Source organism: Dicentrarchus labrax, unplaced genomic scaffold (genome assembly GCF_905237075.1).
Source record: "Dicentrarchus labrax unplaced genomic scaffold, dlabrax2021, whole genome shotgun sequence".
In the NCBI taxonomy this organism is placed as follows: Eukaryota; Metazoa; Chordata; class Actinopteri; family Moronidae; genus Dicentrarchus; species Dicentrarchus labrax.
The window spans coordinates 19,587,562-19,608,811 of record NW_026136701.1 but is presented as its reverse complement, the minus strand read 5'-3'; the positions used below and the strand labels follow the sequence as shown (position 1 = coordinate 19,608,811).

Sequence of the window (21,250 nt, the reverse complement as noted above, 5' to 3'; positions counted from 1 at the left end):
CATATATCTCAGCTGTCCCACCTCCCCGCGCTCAGGATGACCCATTAAACAGAGATGGAGAAAGAGGGAGAACATGAGTAGAAGGGATGGAAACGATGGAGAGCAGAGATGCTACCTGTAGTTAGTGTAATAGTAGTGTTTACTCAGCCCTTGCTCTCTCTCTCTCTCTCTGCGCAGCTGTGTCTCGCATATTCTGTTTGTGGACTACCATTTCTGTATGGGTGGCCACTCCCTTGCCACACACACACACGCATGCACACACAGTGGGGGTTATAACTTGAATGACAGGCACCTGATGTGGGTGGCAAACAAGCAAACAGGATAGGTGTGTATTTTTGTTAAGTTCCCCTCCCCTCTGTTCCTGCTCAAAAAGCTCTTTGTCCTCCACAGTTTACCGTTTGAGATGTTCACATCCCATTGTTCCCTTGTTAATTACTTCACTAAACCTCTTAGTCATCTGCTTATAATGCAGCATATATATACAGTATATGTCACACTCTGCATTACTGAGAACTCCCCAGACACTCCAGACTCCAAAGCTTCTTTCTAAAGGATTTCAAGAAGTGGATGCCCTGACGAGTTGATGGTCGATTAGGGCTAAGGTTATTTCAACTTCAGTATCACTTTAATAACCTTCTGTTCTCTTTCATGGTTTCTGCAATAAAATGTTAGAGTAGAGTCCTCTGTCTGTATATAGGACATGATCTTGACTTCTTGAAATTGGACACAAGACCCAATGTTGCACCATAAATTGTGTTTAGCCTGGGTGCAAACCTCTGAATCACCACCAACATGTCTAGTTTTGTTGAGTGACTTTTTTGGGGCTCTTTGTTTCTTCAGTAGGTGTCCATATTATAAGTGAGAATGAGTTATTATTATTATTTTAGTTTGCATTGCAGTTTCAAATGATATTAATTTCAATAATATACTAAAGCTGTAAAACAATAAGCTCCTGAATTCATCCTGACTGATTATGAGATTACTAACTAGGATCTCAGTTTCTGGTGAAATAATCTGGATGATCATTTTAGCCATAATAATGCTGTGCTAACCCTGTCTCCCACTTTCCCCTCTTACTCTCACACACTAACCAGACATCAGAATTAAATCATTAAAAAGACAGAATGATTCATATACAATCTCACAAGGGCAGACATCCACCCCTACGTGTTCCTACTGTTTCACTCTCGCTCTCCCACATAGTTGCAAACAATGTCTTCCTGTGTGCTGCGCCAGTTGCTCAGATTTTGGATCACACTGCACTATTTCCACGTTGGTGCCCTTTCCTTCTCTCAGGAGCACTACCGCCACAGCACAAATGCACATTGTGGAAAGTGTTGTCCCATAGTATTTGTGTGCAGCGGGGAGGCACCAAACTGCATTGGGATAAATAAGTAGTTATATAAATAAAGAATAAACCTCGCTCTAGGAATTTGTCTCATTGAAGATGAAAAGCATCTGCCTCTCTCTGGCATCTGCTGTAAAAGATATCCCTCCACCGCCAAGGGTTTGGAGCACGGCGTGTAGCCAACTCTATCAGCCTCACTCACTCTCTCTCCCCACCGACATGAACCAACGCAACGCTGGCGTACATAAAAATGAGTGTCAAAACAAATTTGTCAGCCAACAAACTTGATGTGAGTTACACTAATTTTGCAAAGCTAACTTGAGGTACTAACTTGAAATGAAACTGAGGCCTAAATGTCTTTTATTCTGGTTGCAGAGTAGGGGGGTGTGATCCAGTTCTTTGGCACCCTGAGCTGTGTATTTGTGTGGCTTTTTCTTCTACAGACTGCTAAAGCTTAACACACAAACAATGAGCTGCTTTGTCATCACCAGTAAAGGTGAAGACACTAGTGGATTTTTTTGGAAGAGGTTATAAAATTATTTTGTCTGTATTTCTCAAAAATAAATAAAATCCCTGTTGCAGGGAGGATTATAATACAGCTTGATATGATCACAGCTTGAACTTTCACTGACGATAGATGGTGTTGGCTGCACACAGTGTTTGGAAATTCCTTAGATGCAAGGTGTGTTGCAATGGAAATTGGTTCGTAGACATCAAAGCCTAGAGGCACATTCCTGTAAGTGACAAATAGTGAAGAAAAGATACGTCGACGATACCTGTCTGTAACTGCGCCCAGGTGAGACAACAGCACCGTGACTCAGAAATAGCATTCCTTCACATCATTTTACTCAGCCAATGCCTGTCTTTTCCTTTGCCAAGAGACTTGTCGAAAGAGGTTAAAGCAGAGCTCAGATGAAGAAAAGGAAACTCTTGAAATTTTGCTTTGCTAAGATCTCAGCCTAGAAGTGTTTTCCTTGGTCTTGTTTCACAAAGAGGGTGGTCGAAGAGGTGCCCGGCGCGTGCGTTTTTTCAGTGTTTCCACACGCATTGAAATAGCCACATGAGTAATGGGCTGCTCAACACCTCCACAGGCTTCAGAATGGAAAGGTTTTTTTTCCCACAAGATACTGGAGGCATTGTGTTCCTGACACTCTAACTTATTTAGCTGAACTGAATAGACTAAAGCTGACCGGCCACCCAGAAAGCCTCAAGATATTTCACATTGTGAGCGTTTCTCTCTTTCTCTTTTCACAAATATCAGCAATCAGTATTGTTCAGTCGCCACTATAAACTCGGCAGTGAGACTGAACAGACGAGCTGAGAAAGTTCAATTCAATTCCAATAGGCCTCTTGTAAAAGCTTTGTACAGAATCATTGTCAGGGAGCCCTTGAAGACAAAAGTAGGCTTACTTTAAAACTTTAAAAACTTTTCTCATTTTAGTTCTTTTTTTCTGAAGTCCTCTGGAGATATTGCTTTAATTTAAAGAGAGATACCTATCCTTACCATATCGTGGTCTGCTTTACAGCATTATGATTACTCATCACAGATGGCCATGGGCATGAGTGTAGGGATAAGAAATTTAGTTAGCTCAGTTCATGGGGATACGCAGTTACTTTGTTTGTAATAGCATTAGACATTGAAACTGCAGGCCATAACAAATTTAAGGTCATGTATCTAAATCTTATCAGTTGGCTTAGTCATTTCCTACATTAAATCTAATTCCTAAAAAGACAAAGAATCAGTACTTGTGCAGTTTAATTTGAGGGACAGCCTTTGTTTTTGTGTCCCCACCCACTACTTAACTTGATGGAGCAAAGCTTTCTGCTTCATGGCTTGGTTAATTATGGTTCATTTGTGGTACACCTGCTGCTACTCTGTTGACCGACCATGTCCCCCTTGGGGGGTGTTGTATGTTAAATGTTTATGTATGCATACATGTTGTCATATTATGAGATCATAGCACTTTGTGTGATTTGAACCCATCTGGAAGACACAGTTTCAATTTCTTAATGGGGAACATTAAATGGGCGGTTGTCCTTAGGGAGTACTGTTTAGGAGGTCCTCTGGGTTTTTTACTGATCCCCATTGTGAGAGGATAGCTGAGGAGCTTAATCCTGCGTCCTGACCTCCCCTTTGTTCTTGTTATTTTCTTCCCATGATTTCTCTGTAGCACTGTACTGCATTTGTAGTTTGCGTGTTACATTCGCTTCACTTGTATTTTCCCTTGCCCCGAGCAGGATTTTGTTGTGGGTATTTGATGCCTTGTTGATCGCGACCAAAGATCTCCAGTGTTGTATACTGTTGTTCTCTTACAAGTATACAACATTTCCGTCTCCTTTGGTTCTGCTCGGTGACTTGCATTTGATATTTCTGCTTTACTGTGTTATTATGTTCATTCAAATGTATGCAAATATATGGTGAGTTTGAATACTAATGTTTCTGTACTCCTGTTCTGCATGTGTTTTCTCTCCCAGGTGTTAGTCTTTGATCCTGTCAGAGTGGGACGTGTCTAGCAGGGGACTGAGGAGGGAGCAGTGCCAACTTGGAACATGGTGCCTAATATTCACCTGGCAGTGCCCCTCCTGCCCAGAGGGGCGTTGCTGTTCCTGCTTCTACTCAGCTGTATGGTGTTATCCTCTCTGGCAGACAGTAAGTAACCTCATTCACCTGTGAAGTCATGCCTTGCTTCAGGTACAATCTGATAAAACCTTAAGCCTCATAAGTATTTTGACAGTAAGAGCTCATTTGCTACACACAGCGAAATATACACACAATGAGAGGTTAAAAAGCAAGAATCATTTTAGATTTATTAACACATGTAGTAATCAGTTGAACAAATGCCGCCCTTTTGTAAATGTTCTACTCACTTAAAGGCACTGACATTATTATCTAAAGTTGAATTTAACCCACTACATTGTTGCACATATTATATTCACGGAGAACAAGCTTTCATGCTGTGCAGAGCAGAGCTTCATTTAAAATAGAATATAGATTCCATTTACATTTGATGTCTTTGGTGGATTGCAGCAAACAGAAATAGCAGCTTATCTAATGCATGTCCCAGAGTATAGAGTGCTTTAACATTTGCACTAAAAATAAGTGTACAGTGCTCCATCAGCCTCTGTGACTGTCTGTCAATCTGAATGACGGTTTTGGCTGGAAGAAGTATCTCAGAAAGATGTGTCACCATCGCTGCGCTTTGAGTCTCAGGGGCAGCCGAGAGGCAATGCCCTGTCGAAGACGGGGTCAGGGACAGAATTAATTCAACACATGACCTCACCTATAGTGCTGTCATAGGGTCACTGTAATTCAATTATACCCCAACCCCTCCCATTCCCCCACCCGAGCACGCCAACTGTCTTGTCCTTTCATACATGGGTCCAGTAGGATTTGTTTTTCTGTACCCTTTGCCTTGTCTCACTCACGCCCTGTGTTATCATCTTTGTCTCTTGCAGTGTGTCTAGAGTTTTGCACAGCATCAGTGTGAACTTGACCTTGCAGAAAAGTTTTTGTACTCCTGTCGTTTTTCTTGTGGTCTGGCAAGACTGTCTTTGCTGTCTGTATGTAATGTGAGCAGTAGTACTTAAGCAAGACTTCAAAGATGTGCCCCACTGCACTGAATCCATTCTCAGACTTCTACACAGTGAGATGTGTTTGACTCAAGCCCATTCATGGTGCTTTTCCTATGCAACCCAAACCATTGAAATATGTTACAATATGTCCAGTTCCTGCATTCTGATTAAACAGTTTCTGAATACTAACAATTAGTTAAGAATCCAAATAAAATATGACTCACTGATGATTCATTGTCTGAATGAAATTAATTAAATAACTGTGAGACATTTTTGGTCTATGAAAAATGAGCATAGGACTCTTCTTGACAAAGCAAATAAGATCTGCAATGTCAGTGATTTATGTATTGGTTATGCACCATGTTTATTGTCATGGTATGTTGTGCATGCTCTTCTATGCCTGCATTTTAATTGCCTCCAATGGGATGAGCAAAATTGATTCAATTGCATGTGCTTTTTAGAGATCATCAAGTAAAAAAGGTAATGTCAGGGGCATTGGAGGTGCCAAGATATTATTTAAATGTGCTGAGTCTGTCAGATGCCCAGTACAGACCAGAGTTTGGAAGGGACCTGGGTTATTAAACTGTGCAACTATTGTGCCGTTTTTAATCTACATTTGTGCAGATACCTATGTGTACAGGTGACTATTAAGCAAATGTGCAGGATGGCTAAAGTCATTGAATATATTATAAAATATATTTGTCATGGTTGTATCTACAGTATCCAGAGGTATTTAAATGTGCACACATAGTTAGACACAGCTAGCTAGCTTGTGTTTTATTTTGTCCAATCTATGATCAGTGGGTTAATGTGGACAATGTTCGACAGTATGTTTATTTTTGTAAATCTAGTCTTTTTGTTCTCTGCCTCTGGTCGCCATCAGAACAAGATTGCCCCAGTCTCTTATTTCGGCAATCATATCATTTACGGATAAAAACAGAGCCAAGCATTTTAATTAACTGACAAAGATACTCTGCTGTGGTCAAGCTGGCACAAACGTTTTTATTGAAGATACACCCAAACATTGAATACATAAATAAGGAACTTGAAGATAGAATTTCAGCTTAAAAGAAAGTTAATAAAAGAAAACAACTGGCTCTGGTCCGAGGTTAATCTATGGTTATAGTTTAATGTAAGCACACATGGAAAAGGGCCTAGACTTGCTATTACCTAGACTATAAAGCAAACAGACATAGAATTAAAATAAGACAGTTGGGGGGGCAAAAATAACACCTACCACTAATGGCAGGGTTGTGTGCATTTGATGCCTGTAATTTGTATGCAACTTAGTTATGTGAACTTGATAGTTCTGGTTTGGATTTCATGTATTACAGGGCCGACACCAGACAGATATTTTGGGCGGGGTGCCTGGCAAGTTTTTGATTACATGGGTTTGGTCTGGTGTCCTTGTCTCCCCCTTGAAAAAGTTTAGCAGACAAAGCAACCACAGGTAGCAAACATGTCAGCAGTGTTAGACCTTCCCCATACATAAACACTATTGGTTTACAGTGCTTTGTTTACTGGTTTAGGATGGCTACATTTCAAAAGTTGCTGTCATACTGTTTGTTTGGTGTAATACTTAATATGGTACAAATCATCATGATCTAGAAGCACTAATAAGTACAAAAAATCATCCACTACCACTATCAGTGTTAAAGCCCTGTGACATCAGTCATCTTATACCGTCATTGAGTAGGCACACAATACAGTGTGATTACTTTGAGTGCTGATCACAGACGTCCCATCGATCCCCGGGGAGCTGAGCCTAATCACCCAGCTCTCTATACAGCCTCCTTGTATACAATAGGCCACTGGCCCACAAGGTCAGCCTCAAAGTCACACATACCCAGCACTTAAATGTAATGGTTATCTTTTTGTAGTGCTGTCAATGTGAGTTATTTCATTGGCTTTAATAAGCTTTTGATGTATGTGTCTCCTCTTGTGCCTCTCATGTTATAATCTTGGGTGGCTTTTCATGTGAGGTGCGGCAAGACCACCGAGGCCTTTGTACCCGAGCCTGCTCTTTTCACTCCCAGTGGCAGAAGGATTACAATGGCACCATAATTAGCTTAATAAGTTAAAGTGACTTTTTATATCAGTCCACTCTCTTCTGCCGCAACCTTTTAGTGTCTTATTTGTGTTCCCTTCTGTATCACCAATAGCTTAATTGTAGTTTGTTGGTTCTATAGACAGTTTTTGGCCATTGTGTTTCTTCATTGTTCAATGGCCAGACCACTAAGAGGTTTCCCACTGAGACGCTTCGCTAAATATACATGAACCCTTTAGACAGAAATATCCCCCAATAGCCCGCAGTATATAGCATATCTTACCAGAATTTTAAGAAGAAAAAATTTACCTATTTGACATGTGGTGTAGATTAATTTGGCAATTTCTAGCGCTCTTACAATGGACTGATGTGATGGAAGTGCCAAAGTGGTTTGGAGAGGGGTGACCAGATGGGGGGCTGGGGGACTGGAAATTGGATTGTATTTTTAAGTGTCCATATGGTCACCCAGCTCAGAAACTGACAGGGATAGAAATTGATTCTCTTTTAATTAAAAGTAACCACATCCACCTTGGAGAGCCACTTGGAGAGTAATGCAGTTAGCACACAGCTGTGGTCCACACACATCATACGGACAGGCGCAATGAGAGAAGCTAAGGTGGAAACAGTGGAAAATATGCTCTTAGAAAGAAGTGGGGGAAAAAAGCAATATATGTGAGAAAAACATCTGAAAGATGAAGTGTTGGAGGACCGCAATTTAAAGGTTGTGGAGATACGATGGAATGTTGTTTTCATAAGCCAGTGCAGCAATGTCAGAATGGAGGGAGGAAAGGGTCATCGGAGGTTAATGATGTGAGATTAATAGTTTAATTAGGGAGCTCAATAGCAGTGCCAGAGGCAGTCACCCAAACCCCTCTGCTGTGTCCCGGATTCGGCAATGCCACAAGACGACAAGAATCGCCAGTGTCCTTCCAGAAAAGGGCAGATGGGGAAAGACATTTTAATGCTATGTCCATAGTGATGGCTTTATTGACAAAAGATACTTGAGTTCCTTGCTTTTCCTTCTTACTTATTACATTCTCACTTAATCTTAGGCTACTTTGAATTGAAATAATCCAGTATTACAAGAGATGTTGAAGAGTTGATGAGGATTTAATTCGTGTTGAGAGATATGTGGGAAGTATAAGAAGCATTAAAGGATGTCCATATAGCAGTTTTGTCACATCTTAAACATTGGTTAGTCTGTTGAGATTGGAGAAATTCAAGATAGCTGGCATAATCAAGTAACTTACAGGCGCATTGCCACAGTCCCGTGTATTGTTTACTTTTGGAGCATCCTCTGAGGTGCATTTAAAGGCATTTAACTCAACCCAAACAGCCTGTGGACATGAAGCAGCATAAAACATGGCTGGATCTCAAGTGGGAACTATTTCATGGGTAAATGGCCACCTTAACTTTTCAAAGACGCTAAATCATAAGGGAAGCAAAAAAAAGATCCTGTTGGCGCATGTAAAGCCAGAATCTCTTTGTTGTTCCAGGTCCCTACAGTAACATAATTTAATTTCTCCCTCAATTTTGGCTAGTGGAGAGTTGAATTACTTAAGACCTCCGGGCCGTGTGGGTGAAACGATGAGAACAATGGTAGGAGCTCTTTGTGGTCTCTGAGGGAGAGCTAATCTAGGGGAGGCAAATTAATGAGGTTAGTGGGGTCGCAAGGGGGTGTATGGTGATGGATGATGAGCTAACCCCAAAATGGGATCTCTGAAGAAACTAGGAGCCACCTCAGCTGCGAAGCCACCAACCCACCTCCTCCTGGGATCACTTAACACACTTAACATTTTCCCCAAACTGGTCTATTAATGTTGGGGTCCATGCCAAGGTGACCATTGACTTTACCCAGCAGCATAAACAAAGCCCTCCATCCCAAATCTGCCCAAATCTCCTTTTGTATTCCCACTGCAACTTTACAGAGTAGTTTGGATTTCCATTACAAAGGGGTCACACTATATCCTTTATTACATATTCAAGCTGCATTCAAAATGTACTTTTCCCTCTTTGTTTTTTGTTTTGCATACAAGTGTCCCCAGGTTGACACTATGTTACCCACCCACACATGGATTCAAATGCAGCAGCCAGTCGTCCTTCACAGTTTCAGAATGGAAAAAAACACTTAGTTTCATGACAGTGCAAATGAGAACATTTCATCAAGTGAACTAAATGAACATCGGAGGTGATGTAGCCCCAGGGTTATGCAGATGAGCTGTGCAGTTCAGTCGACACATTAGTAGGCTTGTCTTGTAGGCAGGGGCCACATGCGTCATAAAGAGTCTGTTCATTGGAGACAAGTGATTTATTTTTCATTTGCGTTGTCCACATTGTGTGGCAGACTATACAGTAGTTGTTTTCAGATAATGATATGGTGAGTCTCCAAACAGCAAGTTTACAGTTAACTTTAATTTCATTACCATCATTTTATATATTATATATATTTTTCTTCTTCTTCATGCAATAGTGCAACAAAAGTATGTATATCTTAAGAAAATATAACAAAGAAATCACAGTGCAGTGTGTGCCTTTATCAAATGTCTGTTAAAACTTTCCCCTAAGGAATCAGGCAGGTTGGAAAAAGCCACAGGTATTGAGTCATCTTAGACTGGATTTAGGTTGGGCGCCAGTTTAAATACCACAAGTAATATAAAACCTCAAACTTCCACTGGTGTGATACCAGGAACACCCACATCACCACAATCAGAGTACACAAAGAAGCCTTTATCCTGTTTCTAAACAGTTGTTTTTAATTGCCCACTCCAGGCTTTGGTCACCAAAGCACATTGTGTGTTTTCTTTTTTCAAAATGTCATATATTGACTGACAGACAAGAAGAGAGAGAGAGAGAGAGAGAGAGCAGAACTGAGAGATGCCTCCCTCGTTCATAATCGGCTTGAGAAGATGAAAGCCATTACATTAATGTTGCTCACACTGGGAAGAGAGAAGTGAAGGGTAATTGCACTTAGAGTTCTTGTTCTTCTCCTCTGTCTTGAATAATTCACTGAGGGCTGGAAGGCCTGATTGAAAGCCTGTCCACAAGGGTATTGAAAGTTTGATGTTTTTTCTTTTTCTTTTTCTCTTCTATAGGTTTAGACATTTTGTCTTAAGCACAGTATCCTAGTGATGATGAGCCCCATTGCTCTTGTGATTTCATTGAAGTTCTGCTTATAACGCTCCATCAGTATGAGGCCACTACACTATCGTTCACAAAAAAGAAAAAAGTTTCTTTGGCTTCTGTGTTATCAGGAGTAAATGCTGTGTGAGCTGACTGCCAATGAGCGGGAACGTATAGTGCAACGAAACCGGAACATCCCGCAAAAACCTGTTCAAACGTGTGGAGAAAGAAGGAAACCCCACCCATATAAGTCCTAGTTGTTTTTAAAGCCAGGATGTTCTCAGTGTTTACTAGACACTCAACCTTTGTTTCGCACAAAGATAAAGATATTTAAACCGAATGACCTTAGCTAAAACATTCATACTGTGTCTCACTCACCTCACTAAGTATATGTTTAACAGTGAGGCAAACAATATGGTGTGATTTACACAGCAAGAACCAGTGGAGGAGCTGGTGGACTGCTGTGCTGCATTGCACAATGACAGCTGCATTGTTATCTCTTCATAACGTAAACTCAATGTGACAGATTTGAGATTAAATTTTAAAAACTAGATAATAAAATAAATCACGTTGACCCGAAATACATCGACCACAGGGAGATGATTATGAGAAACTCTGCTTTATATTATTTAGTCCTAGGGTCCCTCCACATAAATTCTAACGTTCCATGTACATGTGTCATTTGGGAAAAAATGACACAATGCTCCTTGTTGTTCAGATGTAAAAGAGTGCAGATAGCAAACATGATGTTTATTGGTTTAAACAAACAGCCTGCAGTGCAGTTGACTTTATCAGGGTAAATAACTTGCAGGGGAGGCAGCTTTATATGGAATTAATTGCAAACAAGTTGCCTGCTAATGGCCCGAAAAGGCCTTAATGGAAGTGTTCCATTAAAACAACCAGTGCTGATGCCATCAGACAAATTTCCACTAAGTGTTGCCTCATGAAAATGATAACTTGCTAATCCATTATTAATAAGAATTAATGGTTTTCTCTCTGCCGCGTGTGTATCGATCCCTGATACTCTACACCACAGAGTAGCTCTCATTGGGCACTCTGGCAGGCCTGGGAATACACTAATTGTTAGCCACACAAGTGCCATTTACACAACTCTCCCTGCTGTCTCTGCATTTATTACAAGCCCTGCTCTGAGGCCCCCAACAAAGAAAAAAGAGAAAACTGTATAGCTGCTTAGGAAGCGCAGCATACAGTAACACTGCTTTGAGTGGGTCAGAACTGCGAAAAACAATATGAATAAATATTTCAGTAAACCACCTTCCATTTTATCCAGTCTCTTAAATGCTCACTTCTATTCTTGTCCTAAAATATGACCCATATTCATTAATTTATTCATACTCTTGTTGTCCTTGAAAGTCATTTACTGTTTGTTGATAGGTGTTCCCGATCACACGTCCCAACACCTTCACATCTATTTAGTGGAAAATAAAACACCTGTAGCAACACTGGAGTACGGGAACCCCCCGTACCTTTCATCTCTCTAATGACCCCAGACCCCACAAATACTGCTTCAGGCATTATGTTAACTGAGAGAAGCTGTTTAATCCCCCCCATGCAGAGCAATCAGCATCCTCTAGGCTCCCTCAGTGCTGTCTAAACCAGGGATCTATGCAGATTTGTCTGTCTTAAATTTAAATTTAAAATAAACAGGCTATACATAGCTGTGATTTTAAGTGAGAATACACCTGGTGGCACTACTGCATAAATACTAAATATTCAGAATTACTACTAATAACTTCACTATATTAAGATAGCACTTTGTGTTATGTTAGGCGTTATAAGTTTGCATTAATTTCCCTAATAACCCTATGATTTGTTTGATAATCAGATTGTCTGTCGGAGTGTGTGGATGCATATAAGAAACAACTTATTAACCCCACAAAATAAGAAAAGGAAAATTCAGAGTTTTTATTTGTGTGTGTTGTTTTTTCTGCTTCGATTAACTCATTTATTCCATTAATTGTAACATGAAAGGCTTTTTGCTCGACTAACAACAAATGTGTTTGGGGTTTTTTTCCACCACCACCAGCCACGCTGCTGTTTGTGTAGAGCAACACTGTTTGCATGTGGGTCACTTTTTGATCTTTCTCACTGCATTAATTGGGTAATTAAAAGAAATACTGAATGATTGACTTGTGGTCCAGATGTGTGCGTGTACAAGGGATTTCATAAGCCACTTTAGTTGTTTATGTGATTAGATTAGAATTAGAAATTAGAATTAAAGAAATGCCTTAATTTGGTTAGTGCCATCCATGAGTCAATAACCTCAACCTTGAAATTCTGGGACCATGCAACCAAGCACTTTCTACACTTTTCCTGTGAGAAGAGTGCATGTGTGGAAGCCTTGTGCGTCAAGATAGGAGTTTTGAATGTGATGTATCAAAGCTTAGAAAGAGTGCAGCTCAAAGCTTGCAGTCACTGGCTGATTGAAGGATTTGCATAGGTAGGCTTATGTGTTTTCCACCCCATCCCTGCCATTGTTTTCATGTGACAAGTGCCTGACAGGCAGGAAAATGGGACACAGGCAGAGAAAAAAGGCCCTGGATTTTGTCTCTCTAAGAAAAGAACTGACAAACCCAACAGTTTGATATCCTCACCCGCCAGTGGTGGCACAGTGATGGAGGAACTCTGTAGAGTCTTAGTCCAAAAATAAATGCTTTTGCCCTTTTCATTGGAGTGTGTGAGGGACCACTATTAACCCCGTCCAGATTTTGTGATTGAATGCTTGGTGAGATCTGGATTACAGATGGACAGCTCTGAATTTGCCAGAGTTCACCTTTGAGTCATAGGTTAACTATCGAAATGCAGGGGAAGCTTTTTTAAGAGGATTAATTCGGGAAAGGCTCTGTGAGGGCCAGTTTACTCTTTTCTTCCACTTATCCCTAAAAATCCTTATGGTTTCTTAGATCCAGCAGTCCCTCACTTAAATGTTTGTAGCAAAACATGGGCTTACATCCTTTAATTTGAAGCATGTGCCGAGAACTCTTTAATGCCGCCTGATCCTCCATCTTAGCAACAAAGTGAAAAGCCATCACATCAACTTAAATAGAAGTGCTGTGGACAGATGTTAGCAGTAAGTCTGGGAAGTCAGAATGGTGATAATCACGTCTTGAGGATTCCAACTCACCACCCATGCACGCAGAGATGCATGCTCAGGCATATACTCTTAAAAGCTTATCAGGTTTGAATCATTAGCACGGCTCTTCTACTGCTGCCTGTGTGTGTGCCACAGCCACGTCCTGATGCTATAGAAAAGGATTTATTACTGTGCTGTTGCCGTCTAAATCTTGTCTGTGGGAGAACCGGGACGAAAATATCATTCAAATGTCAGGTGGGTTTAGGTACTATGAAGGGTCACAGGGCACAGATGGATGGATGGATTAGGGTGTATCGCCAAGCACACATAACTACCTACTCACACACTACACTGCACCACAGTACACTTCAGCCTATCAGTGTTATGTAAAATGCTGTGGATTTGTTTGTCATTTTTAGCTTATCATGGTTGTTTTTTTAAACAAAGAACTTTTCTTTTTAAAGTTGTGAAGAGAGTGCTGTTGAGTGTATGGAGCAGTTTTAAGGTTTTACCTGCTGTTTGACTGAAGTGGGTCACTGTAGCACTGCATCTGCACGGTCACCTTAAAGTTTGCAATTCACTTGGAGCACGTTTTAAGACTTCTTGAATATGTATTTTTTAGGCAGAGAGAGAGAGAGAGTGTGTGTGTGTGTGTGTGTGTGTGTGTGTGTGTGTGTGTGTGTTATGGAAATGTCACTATGTCATGGATTGTCCTGCATGAACAGTAAGCTTTTCTTCAGGAGCTACAGCTCATATTTCTGCAAGTACCTCTGTCCGTTCAACCAGTTGCATTTGAATGTGTATAGCAATCTCGCATCAAAGTGTTACGTCTGCACACACGTCACTACCCACATGCAGTATCTCATTTATTGTATACTGCTGTATTGCTTAAAGAAAGCCCCTCTGCAAAGATGTCCTCAAGCAAGGACAAACGGCACCACCCCTCCCTCTCTTTAGTCAAGTGAGAGCAGAGGTTGATGATATAACAAGAAGACCTGGAGAATGTGCTCAGTAAAGGTCCAATCCATATCAGAAGGAGGTACAGTGCTATGCTAACTAGATATTGACCCCTCCCGGCACCTTCTCCCACCAATGTTATATTAGAACACTTAAAAAAAAGAAAAGAATGGTGGCCGCCATTGCTGGATTTTCCCCAGCGTGCGCTCAGAGAGGGAAGGCTGTGTCTCCTCTGTGTACACAGCATAATGATTCACCCCTTTGTGTGTGTCTCCACGGGGCGGTCTCCTCGTCATCACTGCGGTTTAGGTGTTCCCCACCTCCCTCTTTAATTACTCTGGAGATGAAACGCGAGCTGATGGAGCTGGTAATAAGGACATTGTGCCTCATTGTTGAAGCCAGACTAGTATTATGCACGTCTGAGGCTGTAAATACAGCATAAAGCATGGCGGCTATAGCATGCGGCTAAGGTGCGTTCATTGTAGCATCATGTCAACTTAGACGGGCTGTCACGGAAACACACACTCTATTGTCCTGTGCATAATGATGTTGGGTGTGGTGCTCCGTATCAAACACCCTGAAGGCAAACAGGGGAAGCACCTTTATATGTGTTCTCCATGGTAGTGCAATGTTGTTGTAAACACACATCTAAAAGGTCACACAGAACTCACAGGATCACAACAAAGTTGTAGCCTTGTTTAGATTTTAGGATGTACCCCATAAGCCCAAAAAAATGATAATTGCTAAGCTGATTAACTAAAAAGTGTCCAATTTACCAGAATGTTGCGTTTCTTTCTCTGTGATGATTTTTGCAAACATATATTAAATCTTGTTTTACCTATTGATTTTAAGGCAATCCCTCATGATCAATAGATAGACCTGAAACTCTAGTGTGTGGTTGACAAACGTTGCCCTGTTTCAAATGGTGTGTCAAAGCAGAGGTGAGAAATTCAACATGAAACAGTGACAGACAGGAACACAAAGACTCAATGTTTCTCCCATGAAAGAGCTGCAGGTGTGCACAGCAACAGTGTTTTTCTATTGTTGCCTTTGTGTGGAGAAAGTGATACCCACAGATAAACAAGTTTTACATGCCGATGTGACTGGCACTAACATCACCTTCACCTCTCCCCCTCCCTTCTGCTCTTCCTTCTCCCTTGCCTCTCTCCCACTTTCCATGTCCCTGACTCCTTTCCCTCCCCTCTTTTTATCACTTTCCATCTCCCTCTGCCCTCTTTGCTCCTTCCTCCTCAGGCTTGCCAAGTTTTGTGAAATCCCCAGAGGACCAGACGGGCATCTCGGGCGGAGTTGCGTCGTTTGTGTGCCAGGCCGCTGGGGAGCCCAAACCCAGAATCACCTGGATGAAGAAAGGCAAGAAAGTCAGCTCTCAGCGCTTTGAGGTGAGCACTCATGCGTGACTTTCAGATCTCTGAACACTCAACATACACACCCACATGTTACACACAAAAATACAAGCAGGCGCAAACACAGCACACGTGACTAAACATTACAGGCGTGGGCTTCAGACTGCCTCTCTAACCCCCTCTCATTAACGCAGACACGTCCACGCTCACAGTGTTCACAGCAAGCACACACTCACAAAGCACACACAATCAATTGCCCTGTTATTGAGCATCACACCAACTCTTCTCTTTTCCAAGCGAGACCAGACAGGCTTCCCTTCTCTTTAATCTCCTTCCATCTTGATTTATGTAGTCCTCTTCATCTCTTTCAGTCTTTTCACACCCTCATCCTTCCCCTTCTGTTCCTCAGCTCCACCATCTCTGGCCATACATCCCCTTGATGTATTACTTGATGTAATTCCCCTCCCTCTTTTGAACCCATATAAACAGAAGGAAGTACCTTAGGTGGGAACTCACACTGTCCTTCTTCTGTAACGTAATGTAGCCATGTTAGCTGGTGGTACTATTGTTACTCCTGGTTGATACGGGTTGATGTGATCCTTATTGTGGTTCTGCTGTGCATCACAGTCTGTTTGGATCCAATTTTGCTGATCATGGTTGATGTCTTGAGAGGAAACTTTGGCTTCAGCAGACTTATATTCTACTTCTAAAAATTAAAATTTTGCATCTGGACATGAAAATAGGCTTTTGAGAAATTGGTAAAGCTGCAAAACTGGCACATTTTTCCTCTCTCAAATCAGAAACACAAAAATAAAGAACACTGTAATCTGCAAGTCTAAACGAGCGTTATTACATGTGGGAATAAAGGGATATTCCAGTAAAGAAAAAGAGGCCCCTAAAAATAACATTCCTGGCCTTTTTGTTTTGCTCTGGCTCTTCTAGGTGATTGAGTTTGATGATGGCTCGGGCTCCGTACTGCGGATCCAGCCACTGCGTACACACAGAGACGAAGCCATTTACGAGTGCACAGCCACCAACAGTGCAGGCGAGATCAACACCAGTGCCAAGCTTACAGTGCTTGAAGGTAAGATAAGTCTTTCTTTTTCGCTTGGTTTCTTTCTCCATCTTGCTTTCACTCTGACTCTTTACTTTAACCCCTCCTCCTTTTCCTGCTGCTGCTGGTTTTCGATGCTTTTATTCCAGTATATCCAAAAGCAAATATGGGTGTTTGCCTTAATAATTCATACATAAACATTTGCTAACTCTGAGGATTCCTGGTATTGGCAGTGTCATGGAGGAGTAGATCTATCTTAATGTAAACTACCACAAGTCGAGGAAAAAATGCAAGGAATGCGTTTTTAAAAAAGATAGCATACAGTTCAGCAATTCAGCAAATGTATGACCTGGAATCCTGTCATATTCTAAGAAATATTTGACATTTATTGGCTCTAATGCTATATTTAGTTTGTCTCCCTCTCTTAATGAGTCCTCTACTATAACAAATCAATCCCATAATCAATTAAAAAGACTATGAATTTCCTCATCAAAAGCCTGATTGTGAATAATGAAGGAGAAAAATATATAACTTAAATAAATGATTACAAGTCAGTGATTTCCTGCTTATCCAGACAACCATAAGAAAATTGCTCCACATGGAAATATAAACAGTTTTTCCACATACAGGGCTTTCCTCCATGCCTGCAGGCTAGTTTGACCTCCATGGATCTCCTATCCCCTTCTCGCCCATAGGGTTAATGTATGTAATTTATGTGGACAAGGGTTCTGCACCTCTCCCTGCTCAGCCTTCCATATCACTGAGCTGTGAGTGTGAATTTCTTCCTTAGTTGATTGTAATTTTGTTTTGATGTGGGTGCTCGTCATTGCAGGAGTTGATGTCATTAGAAACTTTCAAGAAAAAAGCTCCATAGCTAGCCGGCAGGAGGATTAAGGCTGTCCGTAGCCATTACACTGGCATTAAAGCAGATCCCTCTCTCTCAAATACAGTCTTTCCAATCCCATCTTTCTTTCTTTCTTTCTTTCTTTCTTTCTTTCTACACCCACCCTTCCTTTATTTCTCTATCCACGCTGATTTGATGATATCATCGGCTGGGCTTGTGTAATCTTCCCGAAGGGACTTTTCTCCTGTGCAAAGAAAGGTTTTCTTTCTAGCCCCTCTTTGCACTGTATGGTGAGGAATGTTGTTGCCTGCACAAACAGCACTAACATGGCATGAAGCACACGTAAATGAGATGAGCTTAATCACAGTGTTAGTGTTGGGGGGCAAAATAGGATACCGAGTTTGAGTTCCCTCAGTTAGTGAAAAAAAAAAGACGGACAACAGTCTTACTCAACAGTGAGCAACTGTTCTCGCCAGCAGACGTGCTCAGCATGAAGTTTTGTTCTCTCTATGATCCTATGCTCAGTGTTGCTAACTCCCGAGGGTAAGGTACCACAAAGACGCATGCCATATGATGGAATGCTTTTATCTGTAGGGCTTTAATAATACACATTCACTACATACATTTTCAGCAGGAATGGGAACCAGACCTTTAACCATGACAGTGTTACAAACACTGTTTCGGCTTGAACAACATGTTAAAGAACACTTATTATAAAATATTTAAAGTTGCAATGCAATGAAAAGTTAAATTCTTACAGTGCTAACTATTTATTTATTTCTATGCATTACACAATCTTCTTTATGGTAAGATACAATTGGAAAAAGGTTACTTAGTGTTGATGATTCCAGTAACAATCCGAACAAAAATCAACAGCTGAGTCTGCACTTCTACACATAGTTAAGCCACTTTAAGCTCATTGTATTGGTCTGACAAACCAAAACAATGTAGATTCATAAAAAAACTGTGGACAGCTGCTCTCAGCCTACAAGCTCAAGCAAGCCAGTTCTACGCTACCTGTCCAGAGTGAAATGGCAGACAGCCAAGGTAAACGAGTGGCTGGTGAAGTTGAAGTCTTTGTTGAACATTTATCAAGGCGAAGAGAGACAGATATTTATTTCTAAACTAGGGCTGAGATGTTGCCATATTGTTTTGTATCTGCTGGAAGTAAACAATCTCTTCCAAAACTGATGATAATAACCTTACAAGATGATAATATAAATGCTTATTGCTGTGAGATTTAGCTGTAAAAGTAAATAATTAGAATTGTAATGACATTCATCAGTTTGAACTTTAGATGCTATTGAGTTGACTTAATAATTTGATGTATTAGCATACATCAAATTGCAAACTGAGGAAAATCTTCACAATGTAATAAATGAATATACTGAATAAGTGGTTTGGCTTTTGTTAAATTTGTGATAACCTTGCAATTATTCCGTCAGCGTTTTCCTTTTTTTTTATCAGAGCAAGACTTGTAAGTGTTAATGCAATCACAGAGGTTGGTAGAGAACAGAACCACACATCATATTTAATCAAAATAACCTTAAATTCCATCTGCTAGTCCATAACCCCGAGGATGTGCCGGACAACTAAGAGCTTGTTCATACATGCACTTGTGCACCCAAATGTACAGCCAGACACGCATTCATGCATATTCACTGACATAAACACGCTCAGTACAAACACACACAGCCTCGTGGAGCAATGTTGTCAGCTCGTCTCTATTTTTAGACTATTGTTTGTAGCCTAGCGATACATCAAGTTCATATCAGTAGCACTACACAAGAAAACACTGGGGCAGCACCAAACAGACTGAGACTAATGATGCTTCTCCTTAATGGGGCGGTGGTAGCCTGAAGGTTTGAGAAGTCGGTGTCACGTCACAGTGTTGCTTTTTTGAATCAAATGATAAAATCTGGATAAAGTGACTAAGAAACCAGCTGAACGTCTGTAGACTTTGTGGTGCCCTTGAGCAAGGCACAGAAGCGGTAAAGCTGCTCAGCGAGGACTGTAACTGTCCTACATAGCTCTCAAGATGAGAATGTGTTAAGCTAATAATTGCTTAAAAGCATGTGACGTCTCAGACAACGTTCCCTAAACGAATAAAGGTTGAAAAAATTACTTCATAAACAAAAACTTCCTGTTTTTGCATTCCAAAAGAAAGGCCTCACACTCCCTGCATGACTTAAAGTACATGTGACTTTGCATCCACATGAAGTTGTCATAATACATTGAGTACACTCATTCAGAGAGGCAGTAAGAATGGTGAAGTCATTATACCACTAAGTCGATCTGGATTATGGGTTTTAGCAGAGCAAAGGAAGGTTGAGCATTAATTATGATTATTTTATATACTGGCTCTTTATTTTGTTATGCCAATCCTGAAAAATATGGATTATCACAGTCATATTGGTGCAGCTTTGCACGTGCTTTCAGTGTGCGCAAAGGAGGGCTGCAGTGTAAAAAGGAAAATACCAAGGTTCAGAAGTACATTATACTGTTTGGATCACTTGCTTGTGATTACTATTAGCATGTTAATTTTGTGTTAGTACTGCCAACTTCTTATGGAACACCAGGGGACTTTATGGGATTTCTTTTTTTGCATACAAGTGTCGAAATAGTAATTAATGCAATGAAGTTTCACAATTTATATTTCAAATGGACTTCACTGGCATTTGCTTCACTTTCTGAGTCAGTATGGCTGACTAAGATGAATATTACCCATCTTTGTTTGAAAAGTTCAAGCTGTGTATGCAATTCATACTAGACCTGTTCATGGTGTCCTGTCCACAGAGGATGTTGTATCTGGTGTTGACCAATGGTCCTTGTCTTTTTTCAAAACCCGACCAGATGATCGGAGCTGTTACTGTATGGCTTTGCCTGCCACTCACCTGTGGCAAGTTGCAAAAGGCATGTTTTCACACCAAAGTCGGGTCGGGCTTTAGCACTTTTGCAGTCATGAGTCTGGAGTCACTCTGTAATTCTGTCACGCTGTAACAGCCCTGCTCTTTGTTCGTGGCAGTTCTCACGCCCCCGCCTGAGAGGTCACACCACTGAGACTTACATATGGGCCCAAAGTCAGCTCAGCCATTTCTCATTGTGTGTCTGTCTCCCTCTCTCTCTCTCACACACTCACACACACACACACACACACACACACACACACACACACACACACACACACACCGGTAGAATCGGAAGAACAGAGTTGGGTTTCTTTATTGTTTTCACACTGTCATAAGTCAAAATCCAAGGATCCTTTGCTATTATAATCTTTTTCTCTCTGTGATGTTTTGAATAATGGGCTACATGCAAAATTAATTTTCAAATGTATAATCCTGCCTTGACTGTGCGTAAGAGAGAGTGAGAGTCACTCAGCTGTGTGCAGGTCTGACCTGTATGGTTAAATAATGATGCAGACAATGCTGAGACCAGAGGCAAAGCTGTGATTGAGAGATATTGTTGCTGTCAGTCTTTCATTTCAATTTCTCTTTCCCCCCTCTTTCATTTCTGTTTTTCTCTGTTTTCTATCTTCTTGTCTCTATGACTTATTTTTTGTTGTTGTGTCTACTCATTTCTCTCTCTCTCTCTCTCTCTCTCTCTCTCTCTCTCTCTCTCTCTCTCTCTCTCTCTCTCTCTCTCTCTCCCTCTCCCTGTTTAATATAGTGGACAGTGTGGTGGTGGTGGTGGTGGTATGACGTTGCAGGGTAGTATAGAGAGATGACCAGAGGGAACAATGACTCATTACTTTGGTAACGATGCCAGTGTTTTGACCTTGTGCGCCCCTCTTGAATTGAACTGCCTCAGTAAATGTTCAGGTAAATGGTCCTTGTCTCGGTGATGTAT

General features: G+C 41.0%; 1 protein-coding gene across 14 annotated transcripts in view; it reads left to right on the top strand.

Annotated features, from left to right (window-relative positions):
* Window positions 1-21,250, top strand: part of LOC127379237 (receptor-type tyrosine-protein phosphatase F) — a 158,814-nt gene that overhangs the window by 49,910 nt on the left and 87,654 nt on the right. For all 14 annotated transcript variants that reach the window (XM_051428734.1, XM_051375275.1, XM_051429422.1 and 11 more), the window contains exons 2-4: window positions 3,824-3,998; window positions 15,394-15,539; window positions 16,446-16,587. In XM_051428734.1, the coding sequence (XP_051284694.1) occupies window positions 3,899-3,998; window positions 15,394-15,539; window positions 16,446-16,587 (388 nt within the window). In that variant the 5' untranslated portion in view covers window positions 3,824-3,898. The remainder of the gene's footprint in view (window positions 1-3,823; window positions 3,999-15,393; window positions 15,540-16,445; window positions 16,588-21,250) is intronic.